This window comes from Simochromis diagramma, unplaced genomic scaffold (genome assembly GCF_900408965.1).
Source record: "Simochromis diagramma unplaced genomic scaffold, fSimDia1.1 OVJJ01000816.1, whole genome shotgun sequence".
Lineage (NCBI taxonomy): Eukaryota > Metazoa > Chordata > Actinopteri > Cichliformes > Cichlidae > Simochromis > Simochromis diagramma.
This window is the reverse complement of record NW_024386908.1, coordinates 11,035,989-11,048,561: the sequence shown is the minus strand read 5'-3', so window position 1 is coordinate 11,048,561 and position 12,573 is coordinate 11,035,989. Positions and strand designations below refer to the sequence as shown.

The 12,573-nt window shown below is 38.7% G+C and overlaps 1 protein-coding gene across 6 annotated transcripts in view; it reads right to left on the bottom strand.

Annotated features, from left to right (window-relative positions):
- Positions 1 to 801: 801 nt before the first annotated feature.
- cacna2d1a (calcium channel, voltage-dependent, alpha 2/delta subunit 1a) overlaps positions 802 to 12,573 on the bottom strand; it is a 111,564-nt gene continuing 99,792 nt past the window's right edge. For all 6 annotated transcript variants that reach the window (XM_040035393.1, XM_040035396.1, XM_040035397.1 and 3 more), the window contains 4 exons: positions 12,192 to 12,309; positions 11,442 to 11,551; positions 10,692 to 10,774; positions 802 to 5,794 (listed from right to left, as the gene is read on the bottom strand). In XM_040035393.1, coding sequence (XP_039891327.1) covers positions 5,672 to 5,794; positions 10,692 to 10,774; positions 11,442 to 11,551; positions 12,192 to 12,309 — 434 coding nt within the window. In that variant the 3' untranslated portion in view covers positions 802 to 5,671. The remainder of the gene's footprint in view (positions 5,795 to 10,691; positions 10,775 to 11,441; positions 11,552 to 12,191; positions 12,310 to 12,573) is intronic.

The following is a 12,573-nucleotide window of genomic DNA, read 5'->3' as shown; positions in this document are numbered from 1 at the left end:
ATAAAATATAAACTTATGAGCTAGCAATTTCTCTGTCTTAATATGATAATAAATTCTATTTTAAATTTGTACGCCTCTTATTTGCTGCAGAGACGTACAAATTATACTTGCCTAAAATGTCACTTTTGATTAACACCATAATCAAGAATTTAATCATATTAGTCTCTTTATAGTCATTCACCAGCCGTGCTACCAACAATATAGGGCATTATAAAGAAGAAAGTCATTGTAATTGGTCTCATTAAAAATGCCCCAAAGCATCCCTTTATTCTTTATGTTTCAGCAGCACACCGTGCAGGAGTACGGTTAGTTTTAATGTCCATAATAAAGCGTAAAATGAGCCTGTAGTTTGCCTTTGGGGGGCAGTGAGGAATAGTAGCTCTGAAACTGTGTGCACAGCTGGTTTCAGGTTTTAAGTGTAAATCGGACCATCTTAATGAGAAACTCACTTACCATTTGATCAGCGTGCAACAGGGAAATCAGGAATCTAAATTTATGACCATTATGGGCCTTTGTTAATGGATGTGTAGCAGAGTCAAATTCAGTGTTCAGCGAGGAGAGATGTGGATGGACCTAAGAATCTTTCGTTTCTTTTCTTGGACAATGTTGATTTTGGCTGGATGCAAGTTTCTGATGTTGGCTAGACACTGGGAGAGCAGACTCGGGGTGCTTCCTTCGCATTCTCACACACATTTGGATGGGAAATGTGTGTTGGCAAAGTGACAGAAGTTACTAACAGAAATCTGATCCACTGTGGAAAAAAAAACAGTCATTCTATAAGAAAAGGTCATCAGCCAGAAGTCTTAACGCAATGGAATATCTAGTAATGATAAAGTTTTATTCTGTATATACCTTATTTGCACATGAACAAAAACTTTTTTCTTTCCCAGGATTATAAACATTGTTCTTTTTTTCTATTGTACATTTTTTGTTTTAACATGACTCACTCTGGAAAATCAAGTGTAACATACTAAACCACAATCAAGGGAGACTGACAGAGAGGCCCACTTAGACCCATCTGAAGCTGAGACTGTCGAAGTACTTGGTGGCCTGCCGTAAAAAACAAAGGCAGAGAAAGACTGACCGACAGGCCCATCAATCATCTGCCAGACTGGCAGGAAGGTAATAGACACGCATACACACAAAAGGTTCCAGAAATAAAAAGGCCAACCCACACGATCCACACCAAGAGCACCAACAGAATCAAAAACACTTCATATCACATCTAGAGTACATTATTCCTGAGGTGACAGCATCTGATTTTAGCACTTAAGAGTAGAATGAAACATCTGGATGGCTGTGGAGGTTATGTTCTTTCTCCATTGTTTTCCATGCATCTCTAAAGGGATTCTGTTGAAGCGTTTCATCAGATCAAATTACTTCTTTGAGCAAAGCGACTGAATCACCATGCCAGCATTTTTAGCTAAATAACTACATTTCATGTATACTTCAGAACATTTAGTACTAGAGTTACTACACTACCAACTGTTTTGCAGTTTTGTTAACACTTGCATGGACATTGGTTTACATTCATTAAAGATCATTACATTAAGTATCAAGTTTCTTCTATTTTATATTCATACAAACACATGGAAACTAACTGCTGTCTGTAATGTAGGGGTAAGACAAGACAAATAACTACAGCAATACTAGCTGCTTTAAGATAATATATTGTAGAGCGATATCTTAAGCTAACTGCTAACACTAATATGCAGCATGCTCACAGTCACCATTGTATCATGCTAATGTTGGCAGGTATTGTGTTTACCATGTTCCTTTGTGATTTCCTGTGTTATCACTGTAACATTTCCAAATTACTAATAAAAACAAAGTACAGCCATATACGGTATATAAATGACTGATTAGCCAACACTATGTGACCCATTGGTTTATAAGGTCCTGCTTCAAATCAGTGACAGAGGGACACATCATGTCCATCAGAAATAAATAAATAAAAATAGTTTTTTTTAAGCCGAATATTACCATATTTGGACAAGGATGTAAATGGCTAACCATAGGTGCATGCACGGACAGTGCAGAAGTATCATGCATACATGCAATAAATATACAAATACAATAGAGTGAATTTCACTCACTGACTGGAGCACAGACAGCTGCTAGCACAATTAACTGCATTATTTGTCAGGCAGTTGCTATAAAAATGCCTCTATAGGGCCCAACACTGCAAAGATGTTTGATGGTCCCAGGCTGACTCCAGTAAAGATGAGGTGAGGCCTTAGTGGATAGTTTGTCAGTGACAAATTATCACATAAAGTGCCATGCCTCCAAATAACAAACTGAGACAGGGTTTGCCAAAAGAAAAGTCAAAAGGCATTTTAGGGGACAAGCACACCAATGTCCACGTCTACCCATCCAGTGGCTAAAGCCCATTAATGAATAGTGCAAAAGGAAGTGAACTCAGTAAAGACTATGCCCATGATGCTTCAGAGTCCAGTTCAATCTAATCACTGTGGATATTTATTGGTAAAATATTTACGTGAGCTCTTAAAGTCAAAAGACCAACAAAGCCAGAAGGCTTAATCCTCTGAGTGCCATCAGTTTGCATTCACCTGATAGTTGAAATACCAAACATTGCAACACGGTTTGGAAAACTACTGGCAATTGGATAAAGTACTCATGAATTGTAGTAAATGAGCTAAATTACTGGCATGCTCCTTAAATAATTGTAAACAACATGGTCTGAATCGATCAGAAAGACTGAATAGTGATTTCAAACATGTTTACCTATCTGGTTCTCTTTTGTTCCTCAGCAGAGCCAAATGCTGTCCCCTCAAGAGACGGCAGTATTAGCTGGTCATACCTTAACATATCACGAACTAATGCCGGACACTCAGTATATTATGCTTTCTATCATTACATAGTAAAGCAGGAATACCATGCAGCACACTGAAACAATTTGAAATGTATCTTGCCTTTGTAACATTGCATAAATGTTATAGTAATAGGCTTCTCCACAAGAGAATACAAGACCTACTGGATATGGCACTTGATATTCGTAAGGGTTAATAAATGCAGAGCATAAATGCCATTGTTATTTTCACCACATTTTTTTTGGAAGATTACAGTTAAAGATAGAGGAAAACATTGGAAATAAAAAGTTCCTTTGCGAAACTTCCTGACAATGATGGTTTTGGTGGTGGTGCCGGTGGAGCTTTGCCACAAAAGAAGCCAGAAGAGCTAGTATGTCTTGACGGGACTTGCAGAAATGCGTCACACAAAAAACTGACATAAGTCATTGTGATGTAATTGTTTAGGCAACAAAAGGATTCTGAAGAGGGTGAATGTTAGTGGTAATGTGATACGTGTAGATTAAATTGTGTGGTTTTCAACTTCCCCACAGAATTAAGTAGTTCTCTGGAAACATCCGCCAGTGTTTATGGAGTATACACAAAAAGACGCACTCCTCGGTCTCGCTTCCTAGCGTCCACAATTTCCTACACTGTTAACATTTCGAGTGCCATAAACAAATAATTGTTGATTTGTTTTAATGTTCAAATCTAACATTTGGTGTGAATGCTCAGCATGAAAGCATTTTTCACATTTAACCACAGAGTACACATCCCGAACGATCTCATGTTACTAAACAAGGAACAAAAAAAAAAAAGTCTCAACCCTGGGATATGACCAACTTCTAAATGAAAGGCGTCACACACGTCCTATTTTATTTAAAATGATGTGATTGGTTCCTGTTAAAGTCATAAATATTAATCATCGACAAAACAAACGGTCAAGTCAGCTTGTTTATGTAAAAATGGCAGTTTTATCTTAAAGATTTAAAACTTGTTTCAAACAATCACATCCAAGTTTGAAGTCTGTGTATAAGTAGGCAAATGAGCTGTATAATTGCAGCAAGTGGTTTTCCACATACTGCATATTCAAAATATTTTCCTCCCAAAATTCATGAAGTGTTTTTCATTCGTTGACATTGATATTTGGCTTTGATAGGAATCCAGTTTGGCCCTGTGAAATTTGTTATTGTTTTTACAGCAGATATATTTGCTTTAAAGCAGTGGTTCGACTGATTAGCGCTTTTTTCCCTTCATAAAGAAATGTACTTTACTGTTCTCTCTTTGGCAATTACAATCACAAAAATTTAATAAAACCATGTACAGTAGTATCAGCACATCACATGGATTATGTAGGTATTTTTAATATATGTAATAAATATGAGAAGAAGGCACACAAAATGAAAAAGGATGAACTTTTTTTGTTGAGAAACTGATATATCAGCCAGAGTGATAGTATGAAGCTCTTGTATAGTAGCTGATATCACAGTATAATAAATATGACAGAGGCAACTTCACCACTACACAGATATAAAGGCTGTTCAGCTCTTCAGCAAGGAGATCAAGCCGTGAAGAGAAACAGCAGCTGCACTTTGAATTGCAGTGCCGACAGTAGTCATTTAATTTAAAAAGTGACAGCAGTGAATACAAATATACCCTTTTTCCCTTCATTTTGACCAAATTTTGACATAAATGTTGAATACAAATTTCCTGTAACTCTTTTTTTTTTTTTTTAAATCGTGGCTATAATAAAAAAAAAAAAGCTGAATGATATCCTGACTCTTCGGTCAAATAACCTTTAAATAATTAAATACTATTATTACCATTTCCCATTCAGCAGCCACAGTCTAAAAAGGGGTTTGTACGAGTCACAGAGTCCACATGGCACTAGAGATTTTGTCCACTGAGTAGGTACAGGACACCAGCCAAGCTTGTCCTGACTGGTTTATGCGTGCTATGGCAGCAAAGTTTTTACCGGGGCAATCCAAAACCAAGGCAGAAAATCCATATGATCAGCTACAATGTCAAAATCTGTACACTCAAAAACAAGCACTCTGTGGCAGTAGGAGGTTCCGCTTTTGTGCAAAAACATAACAATGAACATGACTTTCACACTGCAAAAAACAGCATCTACATTAAAGAACAGCATAGTGAAGTGAAGACAATGTCCTCAGAGACACTGTGTAAATGCTCTGGGTAATGTTACCTAAAAATCAGACTGAGACAATATTATTACGAGCAACCCAGATGAGGCAAACGAAGGGCAAGAGCTCGTGATGATGTGATGATTTGGCATCTCTTGCTCTGATCTTGGCCAATTCCTTAACCAAAAGAAACAATAAATACCTAATAACTAACCACTGCAAATCGATTCAAAATATACTCTTGCAAAGGGCTGCGCTGTTTCTGGCAGTGGTGAATATAACTGCCCAGCATATTCAATAAACAGCAAGTCCACCCATTGTGATTCAAATCCCTCTGATACTGTAAGGCAGTTGAGTCTCTTTGTAAGAAACCAAGTCAGACAAAAACTCGCCAATCAAAACGAATCTTTGGATTCCTCTAATCTCAGCTGGCGGGCACCACTTAAAGATGACGGACAGATAGGCTGAGGTCTTTCCTAGCTTTCATATCATTATATTCTGATATGTATTTCTTTCGTCACTTGTGCACTGGTGAAATCCTTAAGAGAAACCGCTGATAATACAAAAGAAACTGGCAAAACCCGGGGCTCACGTTTTTTTTGTCTGTTTAAAGCGCTTTTCATCGGGCGCTCATCATTTTGGTGGCAGCGCTGCATGCTGGTTGCCATGTTGGAGATACGAAGGAGTGGAGATACAGGGTTGGATTATGTTATTCGGAGGTCATGATGGGATGGCATGGTGTCTGGTGTCAGTCACAACCCAGACCAGTAGCAGTTGAAGGGACAGCACTAGCCACAGCGATGGAGTCAGGCCGGACACTCCGCCACAGTCAGCGTTATCTTCCTAGTGGCAAGCAGGGAAAAAAAGAAACTAAAGTTAGTATTTGTTACAGAGAATACATTCATCTCTATACGTACGTATGTATATATATATATATCAGCAGTCCACCAACAACTTTTCCATTGCTTTTGGTCTTTTTGTAACAGAAAAAAAGTCACTAAAACATTTACATATATTACAAGTACATACTCTTATAATACTTTATTTTTCTGAATGCACTGAATCTGATATATATACACCAATAGGAATTCTGTAACTTAAGCTTAAAAGGAGAAATGATGTTTATAGACAGTTATATGCTGAGTCAACCAGATGAAGAAAAATAAACACTGTATTTCTCTTAAAAATATTATTTCACTACCCTGCTGCTTGTGCCTTTAGTTATATAAAACTCTAAGATAGGTTTATCAGAATGTCTTTTTACATATTTATGGCTTCCCTTGAAAAGGACCTAAAGACTGCCTTGAGTGCAGTTGCTTTGAAAAATCACTGCTGTGTGACCAGTACAGTAGTAGTAACTGAGCTTTACTTCCTAATGTTGTGTTTGGGAATAAAGTAAAGAAATACGAAAAGCTAAACAGACAGCTGAGCATATCTACATCTGTTTTTCTATTTTTCTTAGCATTTTTTTTATAACACTGGTTCATTTTAAAAATGAATGTGAGCTTCATTATCTAACAGGTTGAATCTGATGATGTCACTTCTTTTTTCAGTACTATGAAAAGGTTTTGAGCCAGCCCTATTTTAATTTATCTTTTGCTGAGAGCAGCTAGGCTTTCCTGTAATTTTTGTAAGTGGCCTCAAGCAATAGTTAATGAGCTTTTCTGAAGGTCTTTCAAAATCTTTCTTTGGACATTGGCTGATTTTTCAAACACAGACCTATGAGTTATTCAAGCTACAAAAAGGGACCCAACGCAAGGGATGAGGCAGCATTGTGTCTACACAAAACACCACTTAGCAAAGAACCACTTTGAAATTGTATCTTTAGGCTGTTTGTTACGGCATGCTGTACCAACAAGTTGGTTCCCAAAGAGCTAAAAAAATATCTTAAAGTTATCTTCTTAAGAAATAGAAAAAAATGTGAACATTCAATTGATCCAGGTAAGGTATGGTAAAGTACACAAGAACTGGACTGAAAAAGGTCTTAAGGAGTGCCGAATCCATTTGTTGCTCAAAGTGTCGTCAATACATTCAGAGGTCAGGAGAGGGTATAACAGTGAGTGTTGACAGACATGCGTAAAACACGGTGGAGTTGGTCTGTCATGGTTTAGAGTTGCACTTTAGCCAGTAGTCTTAGGAATCGTATCAAAACTGATGGAATCATAAATGCTTACATACAACGTCATATATAAAGTGCCTCATTGGGAACAGCTTCATTTGTCTGCGGGACAATGATCCTGAACTCATCGGCAGTACAGTAAAAGCATACCTGACTAGAAAAACACGCAATGGAACACTATCAGTCAGAAACTGACCTCCCCAGAGTCCGGAGCTCTGCAGGGTAGGAGCATCTTGACTTCTTGAACAAAAGGCAGGCACGATCCAAAGAAGATATTTGAATGTTCCTCAAAAAGTCTGGAGAAGTGTTTCTGAAGACTACTTCAAGAAATTCCAAGAAGCTGCCTCAGAGGGTTCAGGCTAAGAATAACGGCGGCAATAACGACTTTCAAGAATTGCCATACTCTATTTCCATTTATGTTTGCACCTGTTTCAATAAATCACTGTACCCATTTGCCTTGTCCTTGCAAAATATAAATGAGGGGTGGCTCATGACTTTTGCACAGCACTGTGGCTGGTCACATTTCCTTTTGCAGACTAAATCCTGTATTTTTCTACCTCTGGCTTCACTTAAATGTATGTGCAATGTGACAGTTGGAAGCTTGACATTTGCAGGTTTCTTACAACTGTACAACAGAATTAACAAAGGACAATGAAGCGTAAAAAACGCCCTAAATGAGCTATGCAGGTATCAAACATGTGGTCACAAAATATGAAACGTATCAGGATGTTTTTTTTCATACTTGACTGGAAAACTTTGGATAAATGAATTCCCCTGATATTTTTTGGCAAAAGAAAATAAAATCTAGATGTAGATGATAGGTGAGTGGTCTGTTTTTGCTAGCATCCGGATACATCAGTAACCAGTAGACATTTGAAGACAGATAATGATTGATGGGGAATAATACAAAGAGAATGGCTTGAAGTTCAAAGTCAGTTAAGGACAGGGATGTAAGTTGGGAAGGTGAAGTCAGATGGTGATATAAAATAAGAAGGAGAAGCAGGTGAGAAAATGTGTGGAAAAGCAATGGAAAAAGATAAAATAGTGGAACAAAGCAGGGACATGAAAATGGGGGAGGAGACAAGACTTGAAACATCAAGGGAAAAAGAAGCAAGAGTTACGAACAAGATCGAGCATTCGAAAATAATGACAAAGTGTTAACGAGTGAGCGTTATGGGACTGACCCGAGACAGCACATGAACAGTGGCAGCAGTAACATGAGCAGAGAAGAAGCCAATGGGGAGCCTGCGCTCCTTCGGCACATGACCTCATCCTAACCATCAACAGCCAATCATAAGGCGGGAAACAGAGAAAACAGAGAGAAAGAGAATCATGCAGCAAAGGGTCCATATAGTTAGCAGGTTAGAAAGGAAATATGAGCAGAAAAGGAAGAAATAATTAGGTTACATACACAAACAGTAGTACAAGGCAGATGCATTCCCTTCAGAGACAAGTGTGAGAGAAAGTTAGTGTGTGGGTGGATGGGTGGGTGTTTGCATATGCGTGTGTAAGTGAGCAACAGTGCAGGCAGAAGAGTTCATTTTTAAAACATTGACGCTGGAAAAAGACTATAGAGTGAAAACAAATAAAGCACTCAAGCACAGGGGTTTCACACGCAAAGATTCTGTGCTGCTCATAAAAATGTTTGTTTAGCTTAGTTATTCATAAATCAAGAAACAACCGACTGTTTATCTTTGCATGGGAAACCTACGCACATACAGCTTTTGAGGGATTTCACAAAAGACAAAAGAATCCAAAAGAGAAGTGGCATGCACGATGTAAAGATATTAGTTATGGAAAGGTGCCATGGGTTCAGCACTGATACATTGTTCCCATACTGGGAGAGAGTCTTAAGGACTTTGAGGAAGTGACTTGTGCTTTGACCAAAATGACTCTGGTCTCTCCTTAATTGGCCTCTATTATGTTGGTGTTGGTACTTCTTACTCTAATAATAAAAAAACGCTAAAATGTTTTTCGCACAGTAAAAAAGGCATTTTGAAAACAGGCTTGAATCGTGAAAACTTAAAATTACACTCCCTGGACACTTTATTAGGTACACCTTACTAATGTAGTACCAGCTTGGAACCCTTTTTGCCTTTATGGCTATTTCTTATTTCTTCATGCCAAAGATTCAATAGAGTGCTGGAGAAATTTCTCACAGATTTTGGAGGATATAGACATGATAGTATCGCACATTTCCTGCATATCCACAATGCCAATGTCCTGTTCCACCTCATTCCAAAGGAGTTCATTGAATTGAGATCTGGTGACTGTAGAGGCCATTTGAGTACAATGAACTCATTGTCATGTTCACGAAACCAGTCTGAGGTGATTTGAACCTTGTATCATGGTGCGTTATCAATAATCAGAGGATGGGTACACTGTAGTCATAAAGTGAATAAACAACGCAACATTTTCTTAAAAGGTTGAACAAGGCAGGCTCAGTGCCTCAGTGTTGTTTATACCGAATTCTGAGCCAGCCATCTGAATGTCACAGGAGGAATCGCGACACATCAGACCAAGCAACATTTTTCTAATCTGTTATTGTCCAATTTTGGTGAGGCAAAGTAAATTGCAGCCTCAGTTTCCTGTTATTAGCTGACATGATTGCAGTCTTCTGTAGCTGTAGCCCAAGTGCTTCAAGGTTCAATGTGTTAGGATGCTCTTCTGCATACCATGGTTGTAATGAGTTACCGTTGTCTTAAAATCAGCTCAAAGCAGTCTGGTCAATCTCTTCTCACCTCATGCATCAACACAAGCATCTTAATCTAAACAACTGTTAATCACTGGGTATTTTAGACTGTTTTTGGACCATTTTCTGCAAACCTAGTTTGTGGAGTTCCGAAATACACTGAAAATACTAGAATGAACAACTGTCACGTTCAAAGACACATTCAAAGACAAACTCAAGTTTCTTGTCCTTTCTGATGCTCAGTTTGAACTTTGGCAGGTCATCTTTATCATGTCTATGTGACTCAATGCATTGAGTTGCTGCTTCGCTTTTGCATTATTAAGCAGAGGAACAGATGTACCTATTAAAGTGCCTGGAGAGTGCATGGTACAAAAAGCTTTGCAATGGTCTTTCTTTCCAATATAACTACACTCAGTAAAGGCTTGTTGGTTGTATATCTAGTTAAATGTCATTGAGTGTTGCAGATCTTCTCTGAAAAAGTCTGCTGTTATCAGTCCATCCATTTATCTATTCTCTTCTGCTCATCTTTATCAGGGTCACGGGGATCTGGAGCCTATCCCAGTTATGATAGGGTGAGAACCGGATTACACCCTGGACAGGTTGCCAGTCTGTCGCAGGGCTAACATAGAGAGGCAGACAATCATTCAAACCCACAGTCATACCTATGGGCAATTTTAATCACCAATTAATCTAACCCCACTAAGTGCATGTCTGAGGCTAAGGAAGAAAGCCAGAGTACCCCAGAGAGAACCCAACAAAGAATCCAAATATCTTCCTTAGAAGATAAACAGAGAGAAAATATTTGTCTCCCATTCACCGGAAAGCCAGACAAAAGGTCTTTGCAGACTGGAGATGATAAACTAGCACAGAACAACCAATTTTTTAAAAAAAGGGGAAAACATCATCCAAGTCTGATTAAAGGCACTTACATGACTATTGTTATCAAAACAAGCTGCAGGTCCCTTCCTGTACCGCGGCTCGGAAGCCAATTGACAAGGATCAGGCCCTTGTGCTGGATTACTGAAGTCAGGAACATGACAACTTCTGATTGATTCTGCATTAGTAATAGCAGCAACAAATAGTGCTTTTTGTTCAGAAGACACAGTTTTTACGTACAGCTGGAATAGTGTTAAATCATACATCTTGATTACTAAACAAAGACACTAGTTGGAATACGTTGCTTAATACTGCAATGACGCAGCCGTCATGTTCTACAATGGTGTTTTCCAAGAGGCTTTACCTCTAATTGATCACAGCTCTGTGTATTTGCGAGAACATCATTGATTTGTTTGTAAGCTATTCAGACTTATCCCACAAAACCATCTGCCATACAGACTTAGAAACCCAAGCATTACAAGTCTCTCATTCTGGGCCAATTTGTAAATGTCAATTATGGCGGAGATGATCATTTTTGTGGGTGTGGGATTCTAAAGGACACAAATGAGGGAAATACTCCACGGTAACCGCTGTCGATAATGGAAAACAACCCTTTTACAGAAGCTTGGAGAATGAACATTCAGTTGTTTACCACAAGTCCTCTTTAAATGGCGAGTGGTGAAAAATATCAGTCATAATCAGCACCTATGTTCTCCAAAGCACAAACTTTATGAACATCTGTTCCCTGAATCAAGTGTACACACTGTCTACCAGATTATAGCTGGTGTTTAGTAAAAGGATACACTCCTGTTCTTCCTGCTTTAATATCTTTTCCTGACATTCACAGCCATGTTCTGTTTCTGCAACGATGAAGACGAGGTTCGTCTTGGGCAGCCTTTCGGCGTGATAGAGCCTGGAGAAGGGAAGACACACAAGAGACACAAAAGCAGTTGTTGACACGTGGGCTTGAGTCCAGGAAAGATATGATTTCATTCAAACATGCTCACAAGAGATACAAGGAAGTTGAATGTTTAACCAGAAAGCAGTGAAGTGAAGATGCAGTAATTGTCATCTCTTTTCCACAAAAGTAGTCAGCTATTGGTCTGCACACACAGTGGATCACTCAGTCAAGTTTGTCAACTATGCTCATAAGGACACACAAACCTGCCTTACCATGCCGCTGTCCTCCGAGAACTTTACTGAGACCCACATGTCGCTGGTGCTCAAATGATTTGCTCCGCTTTTTTATTTCATTTTATTTTTATAGTGGTCGTTAAAAAGAAACGTGTGTGCAGCTAAAGTGCAGGAATTCCACGCGGCACGCAGGCAGGCACTCCATTAGCCGGCAAGAGGGGACCTTAAAACACCACACATGCCCATGCACATGCACAAATCACACATGAAAATGCCAAGTGACTTGACTTCACTTTTATGGCATGCAAATGTTTTGAAAGGTTTTAGGCCCACATCAGGTATTTTACAGATATTATTCTCTGTCAGTGTCTACACAGCAAGTGCCTATTGTGTAGCTGGGACGGGTTTTTACGGTTTACCTTGAGCACTTCTCTGTGTCGATTACGCCTCTAAAAGACAGGCTGTCATTCTCAAAGTAGTATTGATATTCCTCCTTGATGCAGACCTCCTTCTCCACATCCGGTGCATCATCAGTAGCTGTAGAAGCACATTCAGGTATATTTTTGGTTAACACACAATTAAAACAACAGCTCTGATATATTTTCACCTATTATACCTACGGCAAACATTAGCATTCATTTAGTTGTGTTTTGAATTATTTTTATTTAGAGAGCACTTGTGTGAACCCAAAGCGCTTCACACAACGAAACAACGTCATAACGAGTAGATTGTAAATTTTAAGTAGTGTAACATTCATAGTTTTCCTGTGAGCTTTTGAATGTTTCCAAGGATATCTGCTTA